Raw genomic sequence first — 27,968 nt, 5'->3', positions numbered from 1 at the left:
AATTTACTCTCTGTTTGCAGCCACAGACGGGCTTGGAGCCGTTCCAAAAGGAAACACAAATTACAAAAATACACTGGATTCTTCGAACACATTTATTGGGAGTATAATACAACCAAGCTAATACTAACTAAAGTCAGGTGTGCCTAAGTGAGCACAACCCCACCCATGGTGCCGGATCTCTGCCTGGGTTCAGGGTTTTTTCCCTGCATCTCTGAAGGGTTTCATTCTGGGGGAAGAACATGGTGCCTCTTTTTGGCTGTCATTCAGCATTGAGGGTGAGACACACGCCTTGGAGGACCCACCAGGAAATGTGCCTGGTGGTGTACAGGTCAGCTTCAAAGACCAGGCCCAAGCCCATGGCGTTGCGGCGCATGGAGGTCGTGTAGACCGGGGTGCGCAGCGTGTTCTGCAGGAGGAGGCAGCACAGACACTGAGCAACTGCAAACAACAAGGGCCTCGAGGAGAGGGGACTGGCTTCAGAAATTCACTTTGTTTGTTAGAGGTCTTAAATAGTCACTACCCATAAAATATAAATGTCCTTTATGTAATTTACTGGGGATGGGAAATAATTGAAAGACTAAGGGGAGTGTAAGAGTGCCTGAAGGGAAAAGAGGCAACAAATGCATCAACCCCCTTAGAAGAAAAAAACTGTAGTGATGGGTAGTGTAAGGAGAAGTGTTAAACCAGGTGCTTTATATGGGAGTGGTAATGATAAAATGCAGTTTCTAGGCAGAGAGGGCAGGGCCTGCCAGCTGGGGAGCTGTGACAGCAGAAGGAAGGAAATTGAGGAGCCTCACCTGCAGTCGGAGTCTGTGTGCTTCTATGGGGATGATCTTCAGGATGGGCAGCTCCACCACTGGGACACGGGGCTTGCTCTGGGTGAGGCAGCCCTGCTCTATGTCCCAGTCTGCTCCTTCCAGGAACAGGCCAGAAACATAGCAGCCTGTGAAGGCAGAAAATGCAACATTTGGGTAAACTGAGCTCCTAGAAAAGATCTAGGAGATCTCTGAAGGTAAGTGTTCCTGCAGTCCCTGCTCTGGGCACTACAGTCATCTTCACAAACACACACGGCATTTCAAACTGCAGCTGCACAGGGTGCAGTTTTCTGAGAGCTTTGGTTTTATCATGCAGCTGGATTAGAAAATCAAATTAAATTGTCTCAGTTGCACTACACATGATAAACAGTAGCAGGAATAAATGTGATTTGCTGCCCTCCTATTGCCCAAGTCACAGAGAGCTTTGTAACTCCCCTGGGCCTGATCACTGGGTCACTGAGAGCAGGTGAAGGGTCAGGACAGTTGTTTTGGTATAAATATCAAGTAAAGCATTTAGATTTTTAGAAAATTAGACTTTTCCCCTCCTCTGTTCCCAGTCAGAATTGATACTCGGAGCCTTGCTCAGCTGTTTCCTGTACCCAGCTTGTTATATTTAGTTATTAGAGCAGTGCTAGGCATAGAGAGCTCATAAAGAGAGATTTACACAATAAATGATAGATATTTTTAGGTGCTTTTTGCTTAAGTACATTTCAATATATTATTTGTGATGTAAATAGATCTTTACAAGCCTGCTGGAACTGGTCACATTCTAAGCATAAAGAAATCAGTGTGTCTTTATATATATATACACACATATATATAAAACATACTTTTTTATATATATACTTTTATATATATATATATACACACATTCATACACATGCACACGCATACATTTTATATATATACACATATATATACTTTTATATATATACATACATACACACACATATATACTTTATATATATACACACTTTTAAATTTTTTTTATATCTATATATATATACACACATTGATACACACACATACACACACTCATATATATATATATATATGTATATGTATATATATAGAGAGCAAGCAAGGGAGAGGTCCCTGCCTGTGGGTGGGAAGAGCATGCTTCATGCACACAGGAGCTCTGCAGGGACAGAACACAGCTACTTCCCAGCTGGAAATCATGAGGACTGTGAAATGCAAACCCAGGCCAAATGCCTGCCAAGGTTTAACCTAAGTAATTTAGTGTGCCAAGCAATTTCTTTCTCTCACCAATTAACTACGTAACTGGTTTTGCCAAACAATTGTGAAAACACCTACCCTGAGCAGCCCCTTCAGTGATGTCTTCTGCTTTCCTGTACTTGGTTACCTCTGTGTAGAGGGTGGAGTGATCCAGGGGCCACCTGTTTTTCCTGCAGGTGGCTTGAACAAGAGCAGTCAGGTAGGACTCAGGAATGTGCAGGCCCGACAGCCACATCACCTCAGGCTCACCCTCGTTGACCTGCAAGCACAGACAGTGATGGGGCAGCACCTGGCACTCACCCTGCACTGCCCTTGGAGAGGGGCTGGGCTGAGTCTGCCTTGCAGCCACACTTATGCAATGCTGGCACTAGTTCAAGAACTTACCTGAAGTGTTCACTGGCTTCTGCCCCAGCCTGCACAGCACACTGTGCAGGTTAACAGAGCAAAAGGCTGTGTGGAGGCACTTGCTTACCCAGCTGGTGTACTGGTCATATCGAGCTCTAAAGAAAATAATCCAATTTCCAAGTGTTTTGAGGGTGTCGGGAGCCAGGCGCCGCCAGATGCCAGGGATCTGCCCATTGAAGAGAGCCTGAGCCACATCATCCAGTTCACTGCTCATTCCAACTTCCCCAGCCAAGGCCTGGAACGAGGTGAGAGCTCTGAGGGCAGGCAAAGCCCAGCTGGTCCCAGGGAGTTGCTGGGATTTTTTACTTACGCGTTGGAGCTCAGCCAAGGACTTTCCCATCCGAACGATGAGTTTATTAAAACGTTCCAGTTCCTGCAACAGCACCACAGTCGTAGGAGCAATGTTTACTCCAAATCCTTTACGTATCTGGTCAATATCAAACACTTGAGGTAATTTGTTTTCTATATCCTTGGCAACATTTGCAATATATTCATCTCGACTAATTCCTCCACCAGTTTCACCTGAAACCAAAAAATCCTGATGAGACTAAATCTGTACTGAATCTTCTGAGAGAAGGTTGAGAGCTGAGTCACCTTTTGGCATCAGCCTCCCCCCTCTTGTGCTCTGACCTATGTCCACAGCCCTGCATATCCCCAGCTGTGCTTCTGGGAAGTGTTGAGCTGCTCCCCAAGGCCAGACACAGCCCCTGGATCACTCCCCACACACAGGGGCTGCTGTCTCTGTCCCCAGGGCACTTGCCACTGGAGCTTTCCTGTTCCCACACCCAGTTGAGACAGGGCACTCACCAGTTTGGGGCTGCAGCTCGAGCAGGTGCACCCACATGTCCCGCACCGCGTGCATGTAATACCCGATCTCAGCGTTGGCGTGAAGGCCCAGGACCTCGGGGGTGTTGGAGAGTGGCAGAGCTTCTATGGCCTCTGGAATAAAACCACACAGGCTCTGCTAATCAGAACACCACAGCAATTCTGCTATTGCTCTGCTTGAATAAAAAAAATCAAATGCTAAAGCTGGTGTTGGAGTAATGCACAGAATAAACACTTCTAAACACAGAGCCTCCCCCACAGAAATGTTACATATCATTAACAAAATTAACATGCTGCTTTACTGAGGTTCTGTGGTTTGGGGTTTTTTTTGGGGGGTTTTTTTAGAACACCCAAGGAGCTCAGTGACAAGCTCACATTCCAAAGTTCTGCTCCTGTAAAGCAGTGGATTATAACACTGCAATCCATACAGCAGTGCCTGGTGTTCTGTTCAACTTCTCACCCCCAGCAGCAATGTATGGAGACAAAGTACACTGGAAGCTGACTTTTTTTTTAATGTGGCAGGAGAGGCATTTCTTACCAACAAAGTCATCCTTTCCCTTCCCATCTGGAATTTTATAATCGACTGTGTCGCTCTTATAAAAATGGAACACCTGGAATGTGTCAAACAGGAAATCCCCGAGGTACTCGTCCATGTAGACAGTCAGGATGCGCCGGTCAAAGCTGTCAATTGCACGCCCACCATACATGACCTGGGAATCAGTGACATCAATGTTACAGCACTGCCTTTGGAGCAGAAAACACAGTTCAAATAAAGCACTGAAAGGTCAGAAATGCTCTTTGCTTTTGCAGTGGCTGTGATGGATCTCAAGGACATCTCCAGTCCTCTCTCAGGGGAAGGACAGGAAGGAAATATTTGGCCTTGGTCTGGAAAGAGCTGCTCTGGGCACTCCTCATCACCCTCTGGATGATTTGTGTGCAGTGGGGCCTTCCTGAGGTACCAGCAAAGTAACATTTTCCTGCAGGACTCCATGTTGCAGCAGCTGCCAGTGCAGTGCAGCAGCTCAGAGCAGACCTTTGTGCAGCTCCAGTGATACCCCACGTGCCAAGAGCCCTGTGCTCTTCCAGCACGGCTCCCAAGGGCTCTCTCAGAATTAATTAAGCAGTGTCACTCCCTGTTGTGCAGGTGCACACAGTGGCCCTAATTCCCTCAGACTGAGATTAAGGCCCTTGCTCAGGGCTACACTGGAGTTTCAAACCTGCCCAGGAAAGATTCCCAGCTTTGCTTGATGCAGCCCATGCAGAAAGGAAACTTAATTAATCTGAATTGCTGTGGCATTGTAGCACTCACCTCCCCAATAAGATATTTGAGACTGCTCCAAGGGATTTGATCATCCTTTTGTTCAAAAGCTTTTGTCAAGTATGTGTTAAGGATTTCCATGCACACCTAGTGAATTTGTTGGAACATATGAGATAAGAAGATTCATAAATCAGATATACATATTTATAGGTTTTATTTAATGTAGTTCTTGTTTGAAAACTAACAATTATTTCTTTCTGAAATAATTAAAAAGCTAAGTATAAATCCTCTTACAAAAAGAAACCCATGAGAGAGGGCAATAAAAACATGAAAGATTGGGAATCTAATTTTTAGCATCCTAAATTGACATTATAGAAGATCAGGAGTCTACATGACTCCTCAGAAGCAGAAAATAATACTAAGCAAAATCTAATTGTGAGAAAGGTTAAAGCTGGATAAATTCTGTGTTTTCAAAAGTAATCTGAGCTACTCAAGAATATAAGAGCCATTGAAATTGTTTTCTTACCTGGAAATCAGATTCATTAAAATCATATGGTACGTTCCAGCCAACCTTCCCAAACTTCCTTCTCTCCTGAACCACAGCATGGAAAAATGCCAGGACATAGACTAAGGATTTAAAGGCAGGATGTGGGCACTCCTCTAAGGCTTCATGGGGAATTTTGAAGTAGGTGGCTCTCATATTCAGTTTCAGACCATTAGGTGGTTCTGTAACAACCTATCAAAATAATTAGGGAAGCTATCAAATACTGGATAACTTGAGGAAAATAAGTTGTAAATATATCACATTAAGTAAGTTATACAAGGCAAGCTTGACATTTTAAATTGTTTTCCAAATGCCTGTCAAATATGGATTTTTTCTTCTTTCCTTCCTTAAGGAAGGAAACTTAAAAGGAAACAGACCTTTTAAGTTTATCAAAATAAACACCCCTATGCAAAGAGTACTCTATATTATTTTGAAATTAGTCATATTATTGGCAAGACATTAATATTTCTCATACTTGAAGATCTAATTTACTGAAATACCAGTATTTTACACATTTTAATGTGCCCTACATGCTCACAGTAAGATGCTTTAACAACGTGGCTTCACTGCTGATCAAAGTGCCAGAGCTGCTTCCTGGCAGCCTTTTCAAAGGGCTCAAAAACCTCAGTTCTCACTGCTCCTGGCAAGACCCAAAAGTGCAGATCTGGAGCCTTAAAGATCCACTCAGGCTCCCTTCCCACTGCAGGAGGAGTGGGAGAACAGCCCAGAGCTGCCACTGAGCCACTGCTTTCCATTCTGTGAAATGAAATAACAATTTACAGGACAGGGCACCACAGCAGCAGCAGTGAAGCAGCCACAGAAAAGAACATTAGGGCAGAATCATTGCCTGTGCCTTCAAAATAATCAGCTCAGCCTTTAGTGATAAACACTGCAGCCTGAAGTAGCAGCTGGAAACCATTATCCACTTCCAACATCTGCTCCACTGGCACTGCCAGCCTGACACTGCCCTGCCTCTGCCCTGCAGCATCAGGGTTGACAGGGCTATTTCTGTCTCCAGATACTCCTCATTTCACTCTAAAGACCATTTTTCACATCTCCAGGTTCACTCACAAACCTCTGCTTTGAAATAACTGCTGAACAGTTTTCACCCAAGGGAAACATGCCAGGAAAATAAACAGGATGATGATGAAAAAAGGATTTGGCTTACAAAAGACAAAAAGTGAGTTCATAAGCCTGGGCCAGTGTGCTGCATTCAGGTCAGGCTCCTCCCAGAGCCAGCCTGTTCTGCTGAGTACCAGTGCCAGGACAGGCCCTCCTGGCTGGGGTTTCCCCACCTTTAAGGCCTTCTGCAGGATTCCAATTGGGAAGCCTTCAGTTGGGTCAGTTGTCAGCCAGAGGCGAAAGTCTTCGTGAGGATCTGTAATTTTCTCCACAGCCTTTTCCAGATGGACGAGCCACTTCACCAAAAGGTGACAGTTCTGCAACATGAGCCAATGTCCACGAACCACTGCCTCCTCCAGCAACTGCAGAGCGATCTGAGGACAGAGGGAGAGCCATCTGTAAGTCTCCCTTTACCCTGAGAACAAACTGCCTCTGATGGGCTCGTGCAGTGGCTTTTCCTGCTAGGAAAGCGGGGGTCTAAATGAGTCTGGTAGGAGTTCTTCCACTGACTGAAATCATGGCAAATTCAATCAGCTGTTAAGCTCTAGACATCCTGCCTCAGTGTCCATAACAAAAAGGAAGTCACAGGAAAGGCAGGAGAAGCAGCAGAACTTTCTGGTAGCAAACACTGTAACTTCCAGCCACCTCATGTCCATACACAGCAACATCTTCTCATCTCTACTTTTTAACAGCTGAAAATCTGATTCTGAATCTACCCTCACCCAGAACAGCAGCCAGTCAGCCAAATGGCCCCTTTCAGGCTCAGTAAAATGTTATTCCCAAACTGACAAATCTATGTCAGAACCATGAGTAACTCCTTTTAAAATGGAGCAGACCTATGGAAAGGAGATTTGATCAGTCCCAGAGCATCAGGAGCATGGCTTGCAATTCACACTCGCTGCACACCCCACATCCCCACCCTCCCATCCAAGTTACCTCTTCTTGGCCTTGTCCCATGGCCAGGAATTTGAGTCTATCTGCTTTAAATTCTGATCTCTCAGCCAGTTTCATGAGGTCACTGACAGGATCAGAGCCAGGACTTAGGATAAAAACCACAGGTGAGAAAGGGCTGCTCTGCTGCAGGATGGCATCGAAGCTGATCACGGGGGGCTGCACATACCTGCAGAGGGAAAACCCAATGGTTTGGGGGATTGCACACAGCAGCTCCACGTGGGAACAGAGCCTTGCACACCAAGGGCACAGCTCAGCACAGACTGCACGTGGAAGTCATTCAGACACAACCCCTGCTCTGCTCTTCTGGCAAACTACAGAACATTGACCGAGCTGACTACAGCTGCAGCTCTGTGTGAGTGCTGTGCTGGGATCTGAGGGCAGAGGGACTCACGTCTCGCCCATTGTCACTGTCACATAATCCATCACCGCCCGGTACATCCGGTCCACCCGGAAACAGCGCAGCAGGAGAAGCTTCTGGAAGTCTGTGACATTGCCCTCGTAGTCCATTGGCAATGGGATCTGCTCCAGAGCATCTGTGTCGTACCACTGGCAAGGAAAGACAGCACACAAGTGAACCCAGTGGCTCTGTCAGGGAAATTACTAGGAAAGAGAAAATCAATTTGATGAATGAGGGGGCCAAGAGACACAACAAAAACAAAGAAAGTCAATCAGCTGCAAAAAAATATTAAAAATTCAGGTAAATGTGAAAAATTCAACTTTTTCTGTATGAAGTATTCAAGTCCAGAAACACATTTGTGCTTTCACTTTATGTCAACTAATTCTCTTAAGATACAGAAAATAGCATCAAAAGCAAAAAGGTATTAACATATTGCTTGCAGGAAGACTTCTTATTAAGCAAGAAGACATGGAATGAAGCTAAAGGAGGAACAAAGGAAATCTGTGTTTGTCAATAGCCTATAGAATTCACTGCCACAAGAAGATCAAAGCACAATTTAGCAGTACAAAAACACCAGTGAAATGTTGACTGCTGAAATGAACAGAAAATTTCCACTGAATATAAGAGAGTAAATAACTCCTCTAAGGCATTTGAGTGACAAATAAAAATTCTCTAGTATAACAGGGAAGGTATTTTGGTTTGTTCTTTAAATAACATAATCCTTCATTCTTCTGCAAATAAGCCAATCACTAACTGAGATCAAGAAGCAAAGAAAGGCCTTGAGGGAAGAAGCCCACAGTGACATCTCCCCGGTGAACTGCTGACACACTGCATCACACTTGACCATTTAATACCAGAATAAAAACCAGGAGAGAAAACAGCATTGCAAAAAAGCACGTACATTTTTCCATTCATCTGGATTGTCTTCCACATCATCTGGAAGAGATTCAAATTTCTCAGGTAATAGCTCAGACAGGCGAATTAGGTCTTCCCAGCCTTGATCTGGCAGCCAAGCAAACGGTTTCTTACGGGCACTCTTCTCCAGGGAAATATTGCCTAGGCAGGTTCAGAAAGCAGATCAGTGTCCATGCCAGAAACCCTCCAGTGCATGACCACTCACACAGTCCCCCTGCACACAGGAACCCAGCGGAAATTTGTTCCTGGAAGCAGTGTGAGATTAGACTGGTTTCCTGCAGGAAAGATGGCATTTTACAAGTGCTTGCAAAAGCCAGAGTTTTATTGTTGCAAACATTTCTAGAATTATGTATACACAGTCAGAAAATAACTACAACACAGTCAGAAAATAACTACAGATTACTTTCCTCATGTGACATCCTAACAATTAGCTAATATGAAATAGAAATAGCAAGATCCCCAGTCTGTGTAACCCAACACAGTGCAGCTCTCCTCAGTGGGAGAGCTCCCCATATTGAGGTGCTGGCCCTTAGTAAATAATCTCTAGTCAAAGATCTCTCTTCAAGAGATCTTTTAGTTATTGCTACATAGAGCTACATACTTACATATAAATATTCACTTTACCTTTCAAAAAGAAATCAAATTCTTCTTGTGGAACTCGGCCTTCAGCTTGTTCTATCTTGACAGTCATGTCAAAGGAGAACAGCAACTTGTGCTTCTCGAACAAGGCTATGTTAAAAGGACATTTTCAAAAATCAGCTGCAAAAGCTTGTGGAACTGGAGCAATCTTTCAATCCACATCCTTCATCTGCTGTGGGATTGATGGGATGCTCCACCCCTGCAAGTGCTCAAGGCCATTTTGGATGGTGCCCTCAGCACCCTGATCTAATGAATGGCATCCCAGCTCATGGCAGGGAATTGAAACCAGATGATTCCTAAGGTCCCTTTCAACCCAAACCATTCTGTCATTCTATAATCTGCTCACCCCACAAAGATCATTTGGTTGATAGTTGGAATTGATATTCCTAAAGGTCTTCTCCAGCCTGAACAATGCTAGGACTCTGTGATCAGGGGGATCGAAGCTGGGGCTTTGAGTCAGGCTTTAAGAGTCAGTACAGCCCCTGTGAGCAGCTCTATGGCTGCCTTTACCATTTGTAACTGTGTCAAGAAAAACATTTCTGCAAGAATTACATGGGTAATGTGCAATGTTCTTCTAACAGAAATAGCAGGGAGGAAAGTGTGAACCAGGAGAGGTGATGAGACCTGAACATCACTGAATTCCCTGCTTGGTAACTTGCCTCTTTAACATGAAGCCATGGCTTCACCTTTATTTGCACCACACAGTCTCAGCCCCTGGTTAAACAGCACTAACCTGTGCAGCCATAGTTGTAGGTGCTCAAAGTCAATGTATCCATGATGTTTTTTAACCTCTTAGGAAGAATAGGACTGGGCATGGATTTCCGAAGAGAGAATCCAAAAACCTCCAAGAAGGAGACCAGTGAGAACTGGTACATGATGTTGACAAAGGCCAGTTCAGCCAGCACAGAGAAGAGAATGGCCCCTCTCTTGGCAGCTGGTCTGTAGCCATCTCGGAGAAGGTCGATATCTGCTGCGGTCGTCTCAGCCAGCTTCAGTTTCTCAATCACCTGGGCAGACAGGGGTTTTATGCACCTGTAATTACTGTGCTGATCACAAGTGGATCTATTATACCACAGGAATCAGAGCTGCTCAGTGCCTGCCTCTCTGTGTGACTGTACAGGAATCTGGGCAGGTAACTCAAAAGTTAGATAAAATGAATCCCACCCTGTATGTTTATGAAAAGTAACAGCAAAGATTTACAAAAAATCATGGAAATAGTGTGGCAAGGGCCCTCTGGGGATCTTTAGTTCAACTTCTGCCCAAAGCTTCATTATAACCACCACTAGAACAGGTCCAGTGTGGCTTTGGCCAGCTGAGGCCTGAAAATGCCAAGAATGGATTCTTTTGTCTTAGAACTATGAACAAACATTGCTTTGGTCCTGTTAAGGACTTCCCTGAAGATTGGATTTGGTTCTCTGATCAATAAAATAGTGCCCAATACTGAAAGATGCAACACATTAATGAGAAAACTCTGAATTTTCTTTCAAACTATTTGCAAGCTTCAGGAGTAAAATGGAAGCACAATGAAAAAGGAACAACTACATTCTGTCCATAGATACCCTTCCAAAAAGCCCAGAGCTGGTACCTCAGTAGCTTTGAATTTTGTGTCCTCCAAGGTTTGCACCAATTCCACATTGTCCAGCATGTTTCCTGTGGAAGTTGACAGTCCATGAAGGAGAGTGTCTTCCAGATTTTTCAGCAGGTTTTTGTTTTCACTTGTCTCCTGGATGAGACGTTCTCTCTGTTCCTCCAATTCCTTCCTTTCAAATCCCGTAATGACACTGAGCAGCTGATCCTCCAGGCCCTTGAGTGTAACTACAGGTACAACACATGGACAGAGCACAGAGTTTTGTAAGCACAGAACAGTTTTTATGCAACTTATTTAATCTCAGGCCTCTCATAAGACTACAGCAATGCAACAGAGCGATCTGGTTAATGACTGTGCATCTTGATTCCACCAAAGCATCCTCACCTGACCAGGACAGGAAGAGATTTTTAGCTCAGTTGCAGATTAGAAGAGAGAAGTGAGAAGGATTATCTATGAAATCAGATGCTGAGTATAAGGGAGAGTATGAATTTTTTAGTTTCATCAAGACAATGACCCAAGCCCTAAATTTGCACAACAGCACAATCCGTACTTTGTTATTATATACACACACTTAAGCTTACCTGTATAATTGATAACAATAGCTCTGCCAAACACAGAGGGAGAATACTTTGGGTTTGCTAATTTGGTGTTCAGGTACATTTTAAAATTACTGTCATAGTCAACCTCTTTGTCCCCCAGCACAATGAATGCTCGCCCCTGTGCAACTTTGACATTCTTCTCTAAGACATTGTCTATCACAGGGTCGATGTATTCATCAACACTGTGCACCAGGAAAGGGGTTCCATACTTTATGGCCTGTTCTAGTTGTTTCAGGAAATCTGGGTCACTAAAGGAAGCCATCTGCAAGAGAACAATGGGAAAACATGAAAGGAGAATTGATATTCAATTTGCTGAACATTATTATTTTGCAGTAGCTGCCAACACTAATGAAGTTTGTTCTTTGCTGCTTTTTGTCTTTCCTCTCCCAGATGATATAAAGTGCACTTGCACAAAACAGTAAAGGTGCTTTTTTTCTGATTAGTTGAGAATAATTTCCATTTGGAAATTACCCTTTAAAGTTCTATGTGTGCCTCTAAGTGTGTTTATTGTCCTACATGGAAGTTCCATCCTGGAGCTGAGATTAATCACAATCTACACCAGCCTTTTGGTTAGACTCTTTCTGCATGTGCAGACAGGCTGAGAGAGCTGGGGTTGTTCATCCTGGAGTAAAGAAGGCTCCAAGGAGACTTTTAGCACCTTCCAAAACCTAAAGGGGCTCCAAGAGAGATGGAGAGGGACTTTGGACAAGCACATTTAGCAATAAGACAAGGGGGAATGGCTTCAGACTGAAAGAGGCCAAGGTTAAATTACATATTAGGAAGGAATCCTTCCCTGTGAGAGTGCTGAGGCCTGGCACAGGTTTCCAGAGAAGCTGTGGCTGCCCAATCCCTGGCAGTATTGAAAGCCAGGTTGGACAGGGCTTGGAGCACCCTGGGATAGTGGAAGGTGTCCCTGCCCATGGCCAGGGGTGGAACTAGAATGTACTTCCCAGTCCAAACCACTCAATAATTCTATGCTATATAACTGCTTCCCCATTCAAGGTGGCAGATATTTATGCAGCTTTGGAAACAATCAGTAATGAGATAAAGCCATCTTCCATCATTACCCTCAGGTTATTTTTTTCTTCCTTCTTCTTAATCCAATGTAATGCCTGCTGCTGTGGGTCGATACAGAGTGGGAAGCGGCTGGAATACGTTGTCAGGATTCCATTCTGGACAGACAGCTCATCTGGGGGCAATCCTTCAGAAACCCACCTGGGAACAGAAGGGACCAAAGACCAGCCAGGGATGAAAACTCCATGGGGAGCAGCACATTTCATTTGTCAACAAAATGATGCAACTCACTGAGCACACAGTCAGACACACACACTGTGGTTCTGGGGACAGACTGACTCACTGCCAAAGCACTGACTGCTGCCTCAGGTGAGCAATCCTGTGGTAGTTGTTACATGGGCTCCCTGGGCTTGGGCTTAATACAAAACCCAGTGAAGCCAATGAAAAGACACCTGCTGGGTTATGGAAACATTTTATAGAGAACTCCTGATAAACTTCCTAGAAATGGTATTACACACGTCTAAGTTCAGTGAATATCCCTGGGTGTTAAGGACAACAGATTCTTAGAACAAATGGCCCCTGTTAATCAGGACATGAAAGTCAGATTCTGTCTCTGGTGTGGCTGTGCACCTCCACCCACAATGCCAATTCTGTGCTACAGATTCTGCTCCAGACTCCCACTTTAAATGCCACATCCAGCAGTCCCTGGGTCTCCTGACTGGACATACCTGCTAATCTCCACCTCATCAGTCAGGAGGTTCTCTAACTTGAATGGATGGCTGACAGGAATTTCTCGTGAGACAATATCTTCTTGCCACACTTGATAGAGCATTTCATGACGGAACTCCCAGCTGAAGGCTCCCACATAGCACAGAAAGGCAGCAGCAAGCAGACAATCTCCAAGCAACTTCACCTTCCGTTCTTCTAATTCCTTGAATTCTTCTGTCCACCTGAAATAATTATATGGGAGATTCTGTACCAGGAAGGTGAGGTTTATGTGCAGGATTTCCTGCTACTTTAGATACAGGTTTAGACAGACCCCTAAAGTTAGAATCAGTTTTCTCTTGCTACTGTGGGGGCCACAGACACTGAGTTGATCTGAACTTTCATCCATTTAATCTCAGTTATTTTCCAAGAGCTAATGGATATTAGCTCAGAACAGATAATAGCCCTTCTCAGAAACACCATAGAAAGCAACATTTTCAAAAATGTCTCCACCTGATAGATTTTATCCCTGACACATGAACCTCTGATGTCAAAACTGATCCTCTTTGAATCTAGACTTACCTCTCATTCTCAGATTTCAAGCCAGCGATGAGCTTGTCAGCAGCCTCTAATCTTCTCTGCATTATCTCTGCTTCTTCTTGTAACTTTTTGTTTTCTTTTAATGTCTGGTCTAATTTTTCCCCCAAAGCTTTAAGCTCCTCCTGAATGGCAGCCAGCTCTGCCTGTATCCTTTCCAGTTCCCGCTTACTTAATTCATAGTTCCGTTCTAGCCTGGCCACCTAGAGTACATTGTGAAGGAAACATAAGCATCAGAGGGCAGAAGGATGTTAGAGAGAAGTAGCAAATTCTTACATTTCTTTTGGTTGTATCATATTTTTCAAAGTGTTCTGGTAATAAACAGTGTAAGCCAAAATAATTGACACTGTCACTCTCCTCTCCCCATCCCAAACACACGTCATGGTCTGACTGCCGTTCCAAAGCAGAAAAATCTCCCAGATTTGTACACACAAGGAGTATAAAAGCACTGGAGGTCAGCAGGACTCTCATGCCCTGACAAAAGGGGAGGTTTGTCTGCTTAATAAAAATATTAAGGCTCCAAAAATAGTCAGACATATCATCTAGTGAATGTATTTACTCTGTAGTCAGTTGTATAAAATAACCTTTTCTTGGCAAAATTTTCCAGTGTCATCTGTTGGACATCAGATTCCCTTTGGTAATACAGCTGAATTCCCAGTCATCCTAGAAAAAGTTAATCAAAAGGTCTGTGCTTAAGGAACATGGATTTAGTGTACTACTGACCTCTGTTCTGTCCAAATGCCATGGGGTTTAAAGTTTGTTTTTAGTAAACAGCTCTAAACTGTGTTTTTCTAAGCACGTCAGATTACAAAATTCCAACTGGACACGTTCCTCCCTCATCCCTCAAGCACTGGCATGGATGGCAACCCACAGCCCAGCATCCTGACACAACAAATACAGTGATTTATGACTGACAGCCTGCCTCACTGCTACTACAGTAGCTCTCCTAATGACCACTTCTTAAGCACTTCAATAGGAAAGGTGGGCAGTCTATGAAATGGTCAAGTATTATCTTTTCCATCAGGATCATGTTTTGACCTTCTCTGAGTTTGACTCCAACACATTTTACCTTTTCTTCCTTTGGCTTGACTGTTTTAACTACATCACAGTAGGTCACCACTGCTTCAGCAAACTTTAGCATTCCCAGTCCTGCTCTGCTGATAACTTCCATTTCAGCCCAGGTAGTATTAAGATTCTTTAAGAGAGCTAAATTGGCAAATACAAAAATATTGCAAGTGAGTTGAATAACTGTGAACAAACCCTCAAAGAAATAGCTTTTCCTGTCAGCAGCACCAGCCAATGCTGTGACAGACAATAGGAAATATTTGACAGAATATTAAAGAGACTGTTGGCTGTTCCCATTAACAAGATCCTACATTCACTGCAATACCCAGAACAGGAATTCACCTCTCATAGCTTTCACATTGCTCCATGGAATTTCCCTAAAATCCGTCGTCAACAGAAGTCGCAGGAAGTTTGTGTCAGCCATCATGGCTTTGGCATTCTTCCAGTTCTGTTCTTTGTAACCTCTCATTATAAGAATACAGTCCAGAACAACCTGCACCTGCTTCGGGGGTGTTGCAAAGGACCTGGAAAACAGGTGGAAGAGACAGTGGAAGTGAAAAAAGGAGACAAAGCCCATGATTCCAGACATGGGTAGTGCCTGTTAAGAGAGGCATTGCAATACAGGAGCTTGTACATAAGGCAAGCCACAACAGTCAAAAAAATAACCCGAGTCAGACAATAAATTATTAACTAATCAAAACCTCAGAACCAATTCTTGTATTCAGACATTTTGATCCATGAAATACTAAATTATTTCAACAATCGAAAGCTTAAAACACTGAGCCTTGATATTCTTTCCTCTGGCAGTGAAGCAGCTGGAGAAAAATCCAGAGATCTATGAGAGGAAGGAAACTGAAGTGTGGCAGGGAAGGGAGAGCCATTGCTATTCTGGGCACAACTATTTCAGGGAGAGCCAAAAACTGGATGTACCTTTATATCAATCCTCAAAAAAAAAGATGTATTATCAATTTACTCCAGGGAGGAGTAAATTAGGCAGGGAAATACATTTTCATGCTATGAAAAGTATCCCTGAAAAATAACTGTTATGTGTTCCTACTTACACAGGGAAAAAAGAGGAGGAATGAACAGGTTTGGACAGCCATTGTTCAGGCAAAAACCAGAGCAGGCTCTGGTGCATCAGGCCAGAGAATGATGGGGTAAACAGCAAATAAAGGCCTGGAAGAAGTGTCTTAAGGCAAAGGTGTGGACTAGGAATCAGGGCATTCTGGTGACCTCTGCACCCAGGCAACTGATGTCCTGACCTTCACAGCCAGGTGAGGAAGATGAGAATAAGGCTCAGACCCAGCAAACAAGAGTGTATTTCCAAGAGTTTATCTACTGTACATACAAATGAGTCACCTGAGTTCAGTAACTTCAGCCTTGTCAAGCTTCTCAACCTCCCGTTTGGCAGCTTCCATGATAGGCTTGATTTGATCCAGGGCTGCCTCAGCCTCTGCCTTCTCCACAGCAATTATTGCATTCTGCTCCTGTATCTCTATAGCTTTCTCCTCACCCATTTTTTTCTTCTCCTCAGCTAATAATTGCAAAGGCAGGACCATAAATGAATCATTCAAGTTTGTATAGAGAACATATAGTAATACACTAATAGACATTTACTCTTTGCTGAAAATCAGAAATTACCATCAAGTCAGAACATTTGTGTTGCCAGCTACGTCACCAGGTTAGGAACAGTTAGTGTTCCCCACAACAGCATGCACAATCTCTTTTCCTCCATGTTTCCCTCTGATTTTCCTCTAATACTAAATGCCTGAATCAGAAGTTGCCTTTCTTGCTATTGCCTTTCCCACATTATGCCCAACACCTTGGAAAGGGAAGACGGGGGCAGGCAAAACGTTGTGTAAAGTACTGTGGGCCAAATGTGGAGCAAGGAAGGCAATCTGGGCAAGGCAGGGGACCTGCTCTTCTGCCATGGCATGGGAGCAGCACACACAACAAGAGGGATACCTTGAGAAGCACCTGGAGCTCTTCAAGGGTCTCCCAGCCCAGCCTAACACAGATGATGTGAGCCCTGCTTAGCCTGTGGGACACTTCAGTATTGTAAACCACCCACCTATTTCTGTGTTTAATTTAATGTCCCTTAACAAAGCCTCACAAGCAGCTGTTTTTTCTGTCAGTATAATCTTTTGCTCAGCAAGTTTCACGTTCAGCTCAGCCAGCTGTACAGCAGCTTCCTTCAGTTTAACCAAGCCCCCATCCAGCCGTTTACATTGTGCTAAGGAGGAAAAAAAGGGAGAAATGTCAGTGATTCACTGATTGTGTTCAAGCACACAGCAACAGACAATCTCACCAAGAGAAAATATCCTTAGAGGTGCACTGAGATTTTCTTATCCTGAGCCTGCCAGCCAAAATGATGCTAAAGTCACTTGAGCTGACAAAGTGGCCCCATGCCACAACATATTTGCCACATTCCACTGTTTGTGTTTTATCCTTTTCACATATTTCAGTGCCACTGAAGTATGAATAAGAATTGCTGCTTGAGGAAGAAAGTCAAACCCTGAGCGAGGCCATGCTGGTATTGGATTTCAGCATGACTCTGCCCCAAGCACAGGAGTGTCTGGTTTGGAGATTCTGGCTCATGTTCATTCACAAAAGGATTTGAGGAGAGCCCATTGTTTGACAGAGTCTGAACATTCATGTGTGGCCAGGATTTTGGGTCAATGTCAAAACACTGCCCCACAGCTGTATGCCAGCACAGCATTTGAGATAGTACTAAGAGAGATTTTGCATATTCTGGGTAATAGGTGGGGTTCTCACCAGAACTTTTGTTTTTAAAATATTTAAATCACTTATTAAAAAGGAGAAAACATCTACATAGACTTACCAAAAATGAACTCATTTTTCTCATCCAGCAATTTTGCATAGGTATTGAGAAAATCAAGATAATTTTTTGGTGTGACATGATTTCTACGTCTCAGTTTCTCCAGAAATTTCTTGCTGAAATCCCCTACAGATTCATGCACCATGACTATGTGGTCAACCACTGACTGGAAGCTCTCTGGTGGGATGCGTGGGTTTTTTGCTAAAATTGGCAGAAGAAATAAAAAATTTCAAAGATTTGTGGCTTTTTTCAGAATACACCAATTATCATCTCTCTTATGTACATCTAAGCCAGGCACAAAACAAGTCTGTTTTCTGGGGCAAAAAGCAAGGCCAGAAGGTGACCTCCTGCTAGTCAGCCCACATTGTCTGCAGAGTTTGGAACTTGAATTTTATCAATTTTAAAAATCTATTGGATTAAGAAACTACCACCCTGTGACATTTTTTGACTGGGTTTTTGCATTACCCATTTAGACTCAAGGTAACAAGCACAATAGGAAATGAACTTGTGAAATGTACAATAATTGCAAAGTAAAGAATATATTTCTTAGGCTATGCCAAGATGGGTTGAAATACTGACATGTTACATACCCAGAAAGGATTGTGCAACTGCAGACAAGGCCTGGGCAGGCCAAGGCAAGAACCAGTCAATACCAGTGTTGTTGACAAGACCTTAAAATAAAAGGACAATGTTATTTGAAAAAATTCTTTGTAAAACTAACCCCTAATCAGATAGGCACAATCCTCTAATTAACTTTATTTACAGCAAGAATTTGCAAATTAGTCTTGACTCTTTTAGTAACAGAATTTACCACAAAGTCCATATTTGATTTTGACAGTAAATAAGGAGCTTTGCCCCTGTGTCCTGCTAACCCCACTGTACCATTCCTTGGGCTCTACAGGACACAGTGCAGAGCTGCAATAAGGTATTGGTAGGGCCTGGCTTAGCATTCCCACCTGGACCCATCTTTCATGAGTCTCTCCTGTTTCCCAGGACTCCTTTCAGCCACCTGCAGCATCTGCCAGGCTTTGGATACAAAAGAGTTCTCTTCCCACCGTCCTAGTTTCATGATTTAACACCATACTTTCTGCTGTAAACTACAGAAAAGAGGCTGCAGACAAAGGCTGTGTATTTCCAGTTCAGTGAGGATGACCAATTGATTTCTAGCTGTTCAACTGGAAAATGAACTGATGTGATAAATGCTAATCAATATTGTTCACTGATATGTGGTAATTAACTGGAAAAAAAAACATGTAATGCAAACCTTTAATCATGAAACCTGTTCTGCTTAGTTTTAGCTGCCAGACTAAGTGTCCACTGGAGATTTTTCTCTTGCCTCTAAATCTGTGTTTCACAGGGAAGGGACTAAGCAGTGTGTACAGTTGATACCTGGAAAATTTCTGCACCACGTTCTCAGGTCCTCCCCAACTGGGGACATTCCCAGGACGATGTGAAGGTTGCTTGCACATTTGCTTACAAAATACTGCCAGATACTCTCTTTGGCTGGGCCCATGCCAGCTTTAGCAGCTTCATCTCCAATCTGAGATAGTATGGTGTCTTTTTCATCGTCTGCATAAAGGGCTGGCACCATTCCTGTAACATAAGGACAGAAGAATGCTAGTGAGAACCACCAGTAAGAGGAAACCATATGGCTGGGAATAGGGCAGATGAGAAACCAATTTTAATCCCAGTTCTGCAAAAATGATTCTGAGTAGTTTTGAATGAACCAATTCATCTCTCTATGCTTCTCCTCCTCCCCATAGCCCTCATGGAAAATAGGTCATACTTGGGATTTAGAGGAATAATTAATTCATTTTTGTTTGGGCTTCAGCAACATATATAAAATGTCACAGGACTTTGCAAAGAAAATCTTCATTCATGTCTGTGAACCATCAGCTCACATTTTTGTTCTCTCAAACTTGTGGCAAATACTGCATAAGTAACCTAATGACAGACCAGGGAAAACTAGAACAAGAAAAGGGATACAATTAACTCATCTGCTCTCATATCAGACTGTGGAGGAACTTCTATAGAGAGGGTGGTCACACAGTGCCAGCTGCTACTCATTTCCAGCTGCTTCATTTGCTAGAAGACACCAAACTATATCTCAGGACATACATACATGAACAGACTTATGAACAGTTGCTGCAGTTCAGGTGAATGCTATTCAAAAGCCAATTGGACAACAGGTAGGTTTGTTGCCAAATGCAGCTGAAGTTTCCCTCAGTCTTGGAAGAAATCTGAGACTCCTGCAGCATCATCACCAGCATGAATGAACCCTATAACCTCTCCAGACACAAAAATGACTGGAAGAGGATTCCAGAAAGCCAAGATGATTTCAGGTAGTACTGAAAAGTGTAACTAAGTAAAGCAGCAGGGGACACAGGGTGAACCAGTAACAGCATTATCAAGGGTACAAGCAGAGAGGCTGCCAGTGGCACCTGAAGTCAGCATGTTGTTGATGAGTTCCAGGAAACTCTCCTCTGCCACATGGCCATCTGTGAACAAGAAGACCACTGACTTGTCGTAAATACCCAACTTCTCGTACAAACTTTTCAAATCCTCTCGGAAATTATTTTGTCCATATCCTCGACTCAAGATGATCTCAAATACCTAAGGATGAAAACATACACTGAGAAGACACAGATGGACCCAAGACATGATGGCAACTCTGAATTTCACTTAGACTAAATCAAGGGGGCTGGTTTGGCCCCAGTCATCAGTAAATGTTTAAATATCAATAAAATTGTGCATTTGTACAACCCTGCAGGCTTGCCTTTTCAAAATTGCTTTGTGTTCATGCTCCTTTTTTGTTCTTTCCTTCCAAGCCTTTTAAAGTAAAATGCCTCTGAGAGGAACATTTCCTCTCTGAAATAATACAGGATCAATCACAACAAGGCTCCTCAAGCAGCACTGGAGTGCTGCTGTAACACATTTAAGCATCAACAGCAGTAGTTAGGGACAATTAGCTGTTCATCACCAAGCCCATCCTTGTTTTCCTTCCCCAGTACCAAAACCCAGATTCAGGCACTGACAGCTTCCTGTCCAGATCACACACAGTCATCATCTTGGCTTTCCTGGCAATCACCTCACCTGGGTCTCTTTCCACAGGGAAGAGCTGCCAGCCTGATCTTGTCTTGACTGACTGACTCACTCCCATCCCCAGTTTAATCCCAATCACAGTTTTACTTTCCTTGTCTTTTTTCCCAGCCAAGACGCAGGGTTGCTAACCTCACATCCAGCTGTGTGAGCAGCCAGTTTGGTCAGGGACTGCTTTCCTGAGCCTCCCACCCCGATGAGCAGGGCGTGCCCGCGGTCCATCCGGATGATGCGATGGATACGGATTAAATGCTCCAGAGCATCGTCAAAAAGAACCAGATTCATTTTAATATGGTACTCGTTGTAGTCATCCAAAATTTCCTTCAGAGAAAGGTGAACAGAATGTTACTAGGAGACCAATGAAACAATTAATAACATTAAGAAAATAGCCCACTCAGCAGCATTATTCCTTTCCCAATCCTCAGGGAATATGAACTATTGGAAAACACTGCTGACTCTGTAGCTGATCCTCAGTTTTCATCACTGCAAACCCCAAATGGGCATTGAAGCACATAAAGTTCTGTGTGCACACAGAAAAGAACAGATTTCCTGCAGTTTGAGGCAGGCTCCTGCCCGTTCCTCAGGCACAGTTCCCAGCTGACGCACTCTACCTTAAAGAGAGCTTTTGCTAATTCATAATCTTGGATATCTTCATAAAGACGAGGTTCTGCCTCATTCATTGCTGTTCTGAAATCTCCAAAAAGAATGGGATCCCTCATGACGTGCTCCAGGTGATCCGGGAAATGTTCTTCAACCAAGGATTTTATATGGCCTTGTACCTTCACGGACATGAAATGAGTCAGGCAATACAACAAAGCATTTGATTGTGAACCCAGTAATACTTAGAAAGGTGACAATGCAGATTCTTGCTCAAACACTGATTTATTTCAAGGTGAGACTTATGTCACTAGAAGATCCAAAGATTACAGCCCCCTTCTGTATTCTGTGTATGATTAAAATTATCTAATAGGCAGTTCAAGAATGGTTCAAGCCAATCAACTGTACAACATCAAAACAAAAAGGGAGAAGCCTGTTAAATAAAACACCTTCTCATATATTGATGTAAACAGTATATTAATAAACTTCCCTTTTCAGCATTCATAGATGTCTCACCAGAAAGATCTCTCACAAAGTTTCAAAGTCTGCATTAATATTCTGCATTGGGAAAATTGAGCTGGACATGTATCTTTGTATGTTAGAGGAGAAAGCTTTAACTAGAAAAATCTGAAGCCTTCTTGGCCTACCTCTTTTTATCTAAGCAACTCCCAAAGCAGAGCAGGTTGCTTATAGATGAGTAGACTTTATCTCAATTTCTCTCCTAAATCTCAAGGTTTAAAATTGGCATTGTTCTCTTTTGTGCTTAAAGATATAATTTGAAGCATTTTCCAATTTGCACAACAGCCAGAACTGAATTCACTGTGTAAGAATTTGGCTTTTATTGTTTTTACTACTTGATGTACAGTCACATTGTGGTACAATCCTTCCTGAAGGAAAATACTGACTTGAAGTGATTTCCTGAGTTTTCTCCTGTACTTCTTTCACACTCTGTCACCTGTACTTCTGCCAATCAATTTTCCTGGACAGGCAAACCGAGTGATATTTTCCATTCCTTCAGTAGATCTGCTTTCTTAGTCTGCCCATATTGTTTTAGGAAAAAATCTTCCTTTTAAATTAATGAGCAACATATTGCTTACACAAATCTGCAGTCGGACAGCAAGATCCAAGCCCAACACTTGGTAGTGTTGCTGTTGCAAATTAATTGCCATAATAATAGTCAGTGACTACTAAAAAACTGAAAGAAATTACTCACCAATTCTTTGTCTGCTTCATTTATCAACCTGTCATGGAAAACCCTCAGGCACTCATTTCTCCAAACTCTCACCATCTGGGTCACTGTGTGAAACCTGAAATAACACCACAGTATCAGACTGCACCAAATGAGCTGACGTGATTCCTAAGGCCATATGGTTAATAACAAGGACCAAATTCTGGATTGACCCTTTTACTCTTTATAATTTGGTTCTTTTGCATTTTTACCTCTGGTATCTTATTTAAGAGAGACTCATGCATCAGTGTTTGGCATAGAGAGTAAGGTCACAATTTAGGATGTTCTATTTCTCATTGTGGTTTAATGAAAAGTGACCAAATGTGACTGATTTCCTGTACCAAATTACCTCAACTTCATTCAGATTCCCAAAAAAAAATAGGTGTGGGACCACTAATTACAATTTTTCTATTCTTACCTTTCTGCATCTGTAAGAACAAGTCCATTATAGACCCTGGAAAGATCCCGCAGGTTAAAAATGTAGTGGAATTTGGAAGGAGTAGGCGGCAGCTCAGTAACGATCATTTTATAAAGTTCCAAAGTACACTGAGTAATCTTGTCAGAAATGGCTGATATGGACTCATTAAAGTTCTGCAAACATGAGAAAGAAGAGGTGTTTTCATGAGACTGCCCAGACAGAATTCAATGCTATTAAACATAATCTGCTTTCCAGCTTTTAAACCTGTTTGGTTCAAAAATTCTCTGTAGTATGAATATTCTGCAATTAAATGTTTAGGGCAGGCTCCATCTTCACTCTGGAACCTTCTGAGTGCTCATGATAACATCAAACTCACTGACTGGAATTCCTCCAAGATTTCTATAGCAAAATAATTAAACTGCTTTTTTCTTATCTAATGTTGCAAGTACCTTGCCAGTAATGCAGTCTGTTCCATTATATTACATTTTTCACACTCATTCAGGAAAGAATTTTCAGATCTTTGTGTATTTGCTTAAAGGAACTGTAACCAAGTCATTCACACATTTCAACAAATGAAAAGCCCCAGGTTTATAAATTATATGCTGGCTTGACTGTTTACATATCACACAAGAACTTATCCAAGCAATGTAAAACCCATTGAGAAAGAGAAGAGGAAAAGAAAGGTTTATGTGAGGTTCTAGGTACAAAAAAAAAAAAAAAAGGTAACAAAGATTTCAGATCTTGCAACAACATAGAAATAAATGTCTATTTAAAAATAATACACCTGTTGAGCAATCCTTTAAAAACAGTGTAATTACCGCAGTGTGGCCTTTTAGGATGGAGAAGTAGATCAAATTCAGTGATTGCTCAGAAGGAAAAGGGATGTTAAAAACACTGAAGAGTGAGGTGAATCGAGGGTCAACTTCATTCCGACCTCCTCCAGCTTTGCCCATGGCAGCAACAAAACCCAGGTCTCGAAGAAATTTAATGTTCATCTCTTTACCACGATCGTACATGAAACCTTTCTCCAGCAGCAGCTTCAGCAGGGCAATGGGCTGTTGTGTGCCATACTCATCAACCTGCAGGATACACAGGAGTCAGGATACATCAAAGCACAGTCCAATAGCTCACCAGTTACTGCTTTATTGTGGGAAAATTGGGTTCCATACTCAGGAGAACATTACAGGGACCAAGGGACACTTTGTAAAGCTCTGGCACCGATTGTGAACACTCATACTAATGTCTCCTCTTCTCTGAGATAAACTAAATGCACACTGGATTTGTGATTGCAGGGACCATGTCAGTACCAGCCCAAATGTTTCTATACTACCTGGAAAAGATATTGACATCTTACCTTTGGCATATTCATATCATCCATGAACACAAGGAGACGTTTTCCCATGGGAGGGCCAAAAGTGTCTTTAGTTCGTTTTTCTACATTTGTCTCCAGGTTTCTCTGAATGTCCAGGGATGTTGTACGAGAAGAGAAGTTAATTACCAGCACCAGCTGCAAACAGGAGATCATAAGAATGGACTCTAACCTGTTTTGTTGGTTTTTATTTTTTACTGGAGCATTCAAAAATATTTTTTATATTAGCTGTCAGACATAGAGGAAAGGCTGCTCAGGTCCACTACTCACTTGAATTACACGTGACAAAGAAAAGTAAGCCCACCCTCAGCACTTTGACAATATATTTTTACTTTATATAATTAAGTCTGTACAAAGTAAAAGAGGACAAAACATCTTTGATCTTGAAGGATTTTCAAATCAGTCACACACTTTGGGTCTGGAGCGTGCAGTCACATTACCCAAGTCAATACTGCAACCCACAGACTCAGGCTTCACAATGCAAATTTTACACAAGGGCAAAGATGAAAATGCAGCTTTACAAACAGGGCAAAATGCCTCACACATACATTAAGGTCTTTGTCCAGATTGCTTAGGAAGTTCTGTGTAGTGGCTGTCTTAGATGTGCCCGATTCACCTACAAGAACAACGGGGCGTTTCACTTTGACCATCTGTCCCAGTAACCACGCAGTGCGTGTGGTATCCACTGTGGGCACTGAAAAAGAGCAGCAACACAATCCCTGGCTAAATGAAAATGCACTACAGCTGGGGGATTTAGATTTATAGAATAGTGCTGGAACACACCCTCAAGGTATTAACATGTAGTTGCACAAAGACATAAGATGAATTATCAATTCACTAACAATGCTGAAGGAAAATTTTAATTGCTTAACCATCTCTTTTCAGTCTTTGTCATTGGGATGTTTTCTTCCATATATATAGACTAAAAAAGAAGTTTTCTTTCATATAGGAGGGCCATGGTTTGGTTAAGCTCCATTTAATCCCTATTTCAAGGATATAATCAGGATTTATTTGGATCATAAGCATTTTCCCAGAACTCTACAGAGATGAATTTTTTTCTATGTGAATTGACTGCATTTGGAGCAACTTCAGAGATTATAAATTTATCTCTTGTGTCAGTGAAGTTAACCTGTGCTTGCTGGAGTATCACTGTACATTAATGTGCCCAAATTTGTCTCAACTATGAAAAGCACCATTAGGCAATGCTTCAAGTAACAACCAATAGCAGCCCTAAGAATGCAATTTTTATCTACTGAATACCTGAAACACAAGCTGATGTTTTCCTAGAATTTCTGGTAGAGCAAACTGTGAATTTTCTGCTATTCCAGCTTTTAAAAGGCATTATTAGCTCCTAAAGAACCTTCATTGACTGAAACGTGCCTTCATCCTTTCCTCATTTTTTTATTACACAATGCTGTAAACATCAACTTTATGACTGCTAAATGACTTTGAAAAGAACTTTAAAGAAACTGATTTGTGCCATCACAAAAACTGAAGCTGAGTAGATGACCTTTAGTACAGAAAAAGGATGTCTCATGCTAAGTTGCCATGCACTCAGTGGTGGCACATTACGAATTAAAAGCACATCATGGCTGTATTTTATCTTATACTCACCTAGAATGTCAAGAAATTTCACTTCAGGATTATGAATATATTCAGGAACAAGTTGCATCCAAGGTACCCACATTTTTTGAGATTCATCAAAATGGAAGTCATACAAAGTTGGCAGCTGACCTGCAAAGCATTAAGCAACTGCAAGTTTTTCAGGACACTGAAATATTTCCTGGCATTCTGATTGAGATGAAAATGAAGGGTAAGATTATAGACCAAGTTGGGCAACACTTTGTTCTATTTACAAGTCATTTAACTCACTAAGTCATCAGCCAAAATTCCTCTACTCTAGCTCCTTCATGAAAACTATCACTTTTCTATTACAATGAATGGCATTCAGATTAAAATTTTGTCATTAAATTTGACAAGATCCTACCTGGCAGCTCCCCTGGCTTAGCCAGGACACCCTCACTGTGAACAACAGTCATGCAGGAAATACGTTTAACGTTTTCATCAAATTTAATTCTCCCAGAATCAAGAAGAGAAGCACCTAAGGAGCAATACAAAGCTTCCAAGAAAAAACACTCCAGAACATTAGGATTTGCAGGCTGCACAAGTAGGACATCCAGCATCACAGTCAACTGCACGATCTGTTGGAAAAAGGACAAAGCTGTAAAGAAAATTGCCCTTTAGATGCATGAAAACTCTTAATATCTTTTCAGCTGATTGCTGGTCTTTTGTTCTTACAAATGGATCTACTGCTGTATGTATTGAGTAGAAGAGCATTGTTAGGTGCTGATTGGTTTGGTGTCTCTGTGTGCCCATCAGCAGGAAACTGGCATTTCAGCACAGACTCTCCTCCTGTTCTTTCTTTGGGAAGGTTTTACTTTCTCCATCATTCCGTTTTCTTTTTAGTTAAATGTGTTCAATCTTTATTCTCTGTTTCTTACCATATTTAAATCTGTTTGAGGAATAATGGTCTTCAGCTTTCGTTCCTGTTTGCCATCCACAATTCCCTCTATGATCATATCAATAAGGTAAGGCACGTACTTCTGAAAGAGACGATCCAATTCCACTTTCTCTTCCTAAGGAACACAAAAAAGACAATAATTCAGCTGGAAAGAAAAATATTGACAGCAGAGCTTCCCATCAATACCTGGCTGACCAGATATGATTGTTCTTGAAGGAATCAATTCTACCAAAGACTGTCTACACACTTCAATACAAATACTCTGAATAAGTGCAGAAATTCCCACCTCATTTTCTCTTTTTTTGACCCACTTCTGCCAGTAGGGCTCATATCTCAGATTTTTAGGATCTACAAAGACCATTCCGCAGCGGGATACTGTGGCAGGAGATGCATACTGTAAGTCCCCAACCTATAAAAGAATCACACAAGATAATGGTAAACTGTAACTGCTTTTCAGGCCTTGAAGCCCCATCTGTGTATTAAATGGCACAGTCATTTCTTACCTCAAACAACAAAGCACAGTGTGCCTGAAGCCTAATCCGCTCCCCGTTGGCCAGGGTCAGTAACTTGTTGTCATCCATGACAGAATTCATGTTTTCAACCCAGAGAGCATCCACATCTCCATCAAAGAGAATGTACCTGTGTACAAGAGCCATGGGGCACTGACTGATCCCTGATTTTCCTAACATATTTCTGAATTCGGAAGTGTCAACAATGGTGCCTTTGTCAGTCAGGTTTTTGAAGTCTCTGAATTCATTTTTATAATTTCACTGAGACTAGGAACTCACAGGCGACAGAAAGAGCCCCCCACACTTTCTATTTATTTAGCATTTGTTTTTTTAAATAGTGCCATATCGATTTTTTTTAAAATTTATGTAAACCCCAGGATCTCAAAACCACCACAATGATTTCTAGCTGCCTACCTTCGCTCTTTCTTGTCAGTGGGTCTGTTGATGTCCCGAAAAATGTTTGACAGGACTCCATCTGTCCAGTCTCGTGAGACAGGGTCAAGGATCCCATACAGCTCAATCACACTCATAGCTTTAGGGTTCAGTGTGTAAAGCTTTGTCAGTAATCCCAGCCTAAAGATACAGCAAGAAAAGCAACAGTACAATGTCACACTATCATCTCATGCTAACCCAAGCAAATACCCTGGGCAGCTGTTGACCCTGTCATGTCTGGACAGGGCTGAGTAGTACAGACTGGGCCATTTTACAGC

General features: G+C 42.3%; 1 protein-coding gene across 1 annotated transcript in view; it reads right to left on the bottom strand.

Annotated features, from left to right (window-relative positions):
* Positions 1–74: 74 nt before the first annotated feature.
* Positions 75–27,968, bottom strand: part of DNAH10 (dynein axonemal heavy chain 10) — a 48,162-nt gene continuing 20,268 nt past the window's right edge. The window contains 41 exon segments of the mRNA XM_066562167.1: positions 75–406; positions 798–943; positions 2,130–2,310; positions 2,524–2,691; positions 2,767–2,978; positions 3,264–3,395; positions 3,820–3,991; positions 4,591–4,686; positions 5,066–5,275; positions 6,379–6,579; positions 7,142–7,325; positions 7,551–7,705; positions 8,458–8,612; positions 9,096–9,200; positions 9,844–10,117; positions 10,696–10,925; positions 11,280–11,559; positions 12,365–12,512; positions 13,040–13,261; positions 13,599–13,816; positions 14,683–14,819; positions 15,021–15,202; positions 16,038–16,212; positions 16,750–16,911; positions 17,521–17,718; positions 18,108–18,188; positions 18,907–19,110; positions 19,959–20,130; positions 20,749–20,937; positions 21,228–21,395; positions 22,427–22,520; positions 22,860–23,032; positions 23,678–23,938; positions 24,214–24,366; positions 24,777–24,922; positions 25,843–25,962; positions 26,216–26,429; positions 26,730–26,864; positions 27,036–27,158; positions 27,253–27,388; positions 27,673–27,831. Coding sequence (XP_066418264.1) covers positions 260–406; positions 798–943; positions 2,130–2,310; positions 2,524–2,691; positions 2,767–2,978; positions 3,264–3,395; positions 3,820–3,991; positions 4,591–4,686; positions 5,066–5,275; positions 6,379–6,579; positions 7,142–7,325; positions 7,551–7,705; positions 8,458–8,612; positions 9,096–9,200; positions 9,844–10,117; positions 10,696–10,925; positions 11,280–11,559; positions 12,365–12,512; positions 13,040–13,261; positions 13,599–13,816; positions 14,683–14,819; positions 15,021–15,202; positions 16,038–16,212; positions 16,750–16,911; positions 17,521–17,718; positions 18,108–18,188; positions 18,907–19,110; positions 19,959–20,130; positions 20,749–20,937; positions 21,228–21,395; positions 22,427–22,520; positions 22,860–23,032; positions 23,678–23,938; positions 24,214–24,366; positions 24,777–24,922; positions 25,843–25,962; positions 26,216–26,429; positions 26,730–26,864; positions 27,036–27,158; positions 27,253–27,388; positions 27,673–27,831 — 7,018 coding nt within the window. The 3' untranslated portion in view covers positions 75–259.

The sequence above is a fragment of the Molothrus aeneus genome, chromosome 18 (genome assembly GCF_037042795.1).
Source record: "Molothrus aeneus isolate 106 chromosome 18, BPBGC_Maene_1.0, whole genome shotgun sequence".
Taxonomy (NCBI): Eukaryota; Metazoa; Chordata; class Aves; order Passeriformes; family Icteridae; genus Molothrus; species Molothrus aeneus.
This window is presented reverse-complemented; position numbering and strand designations above follow the sequence as displayed.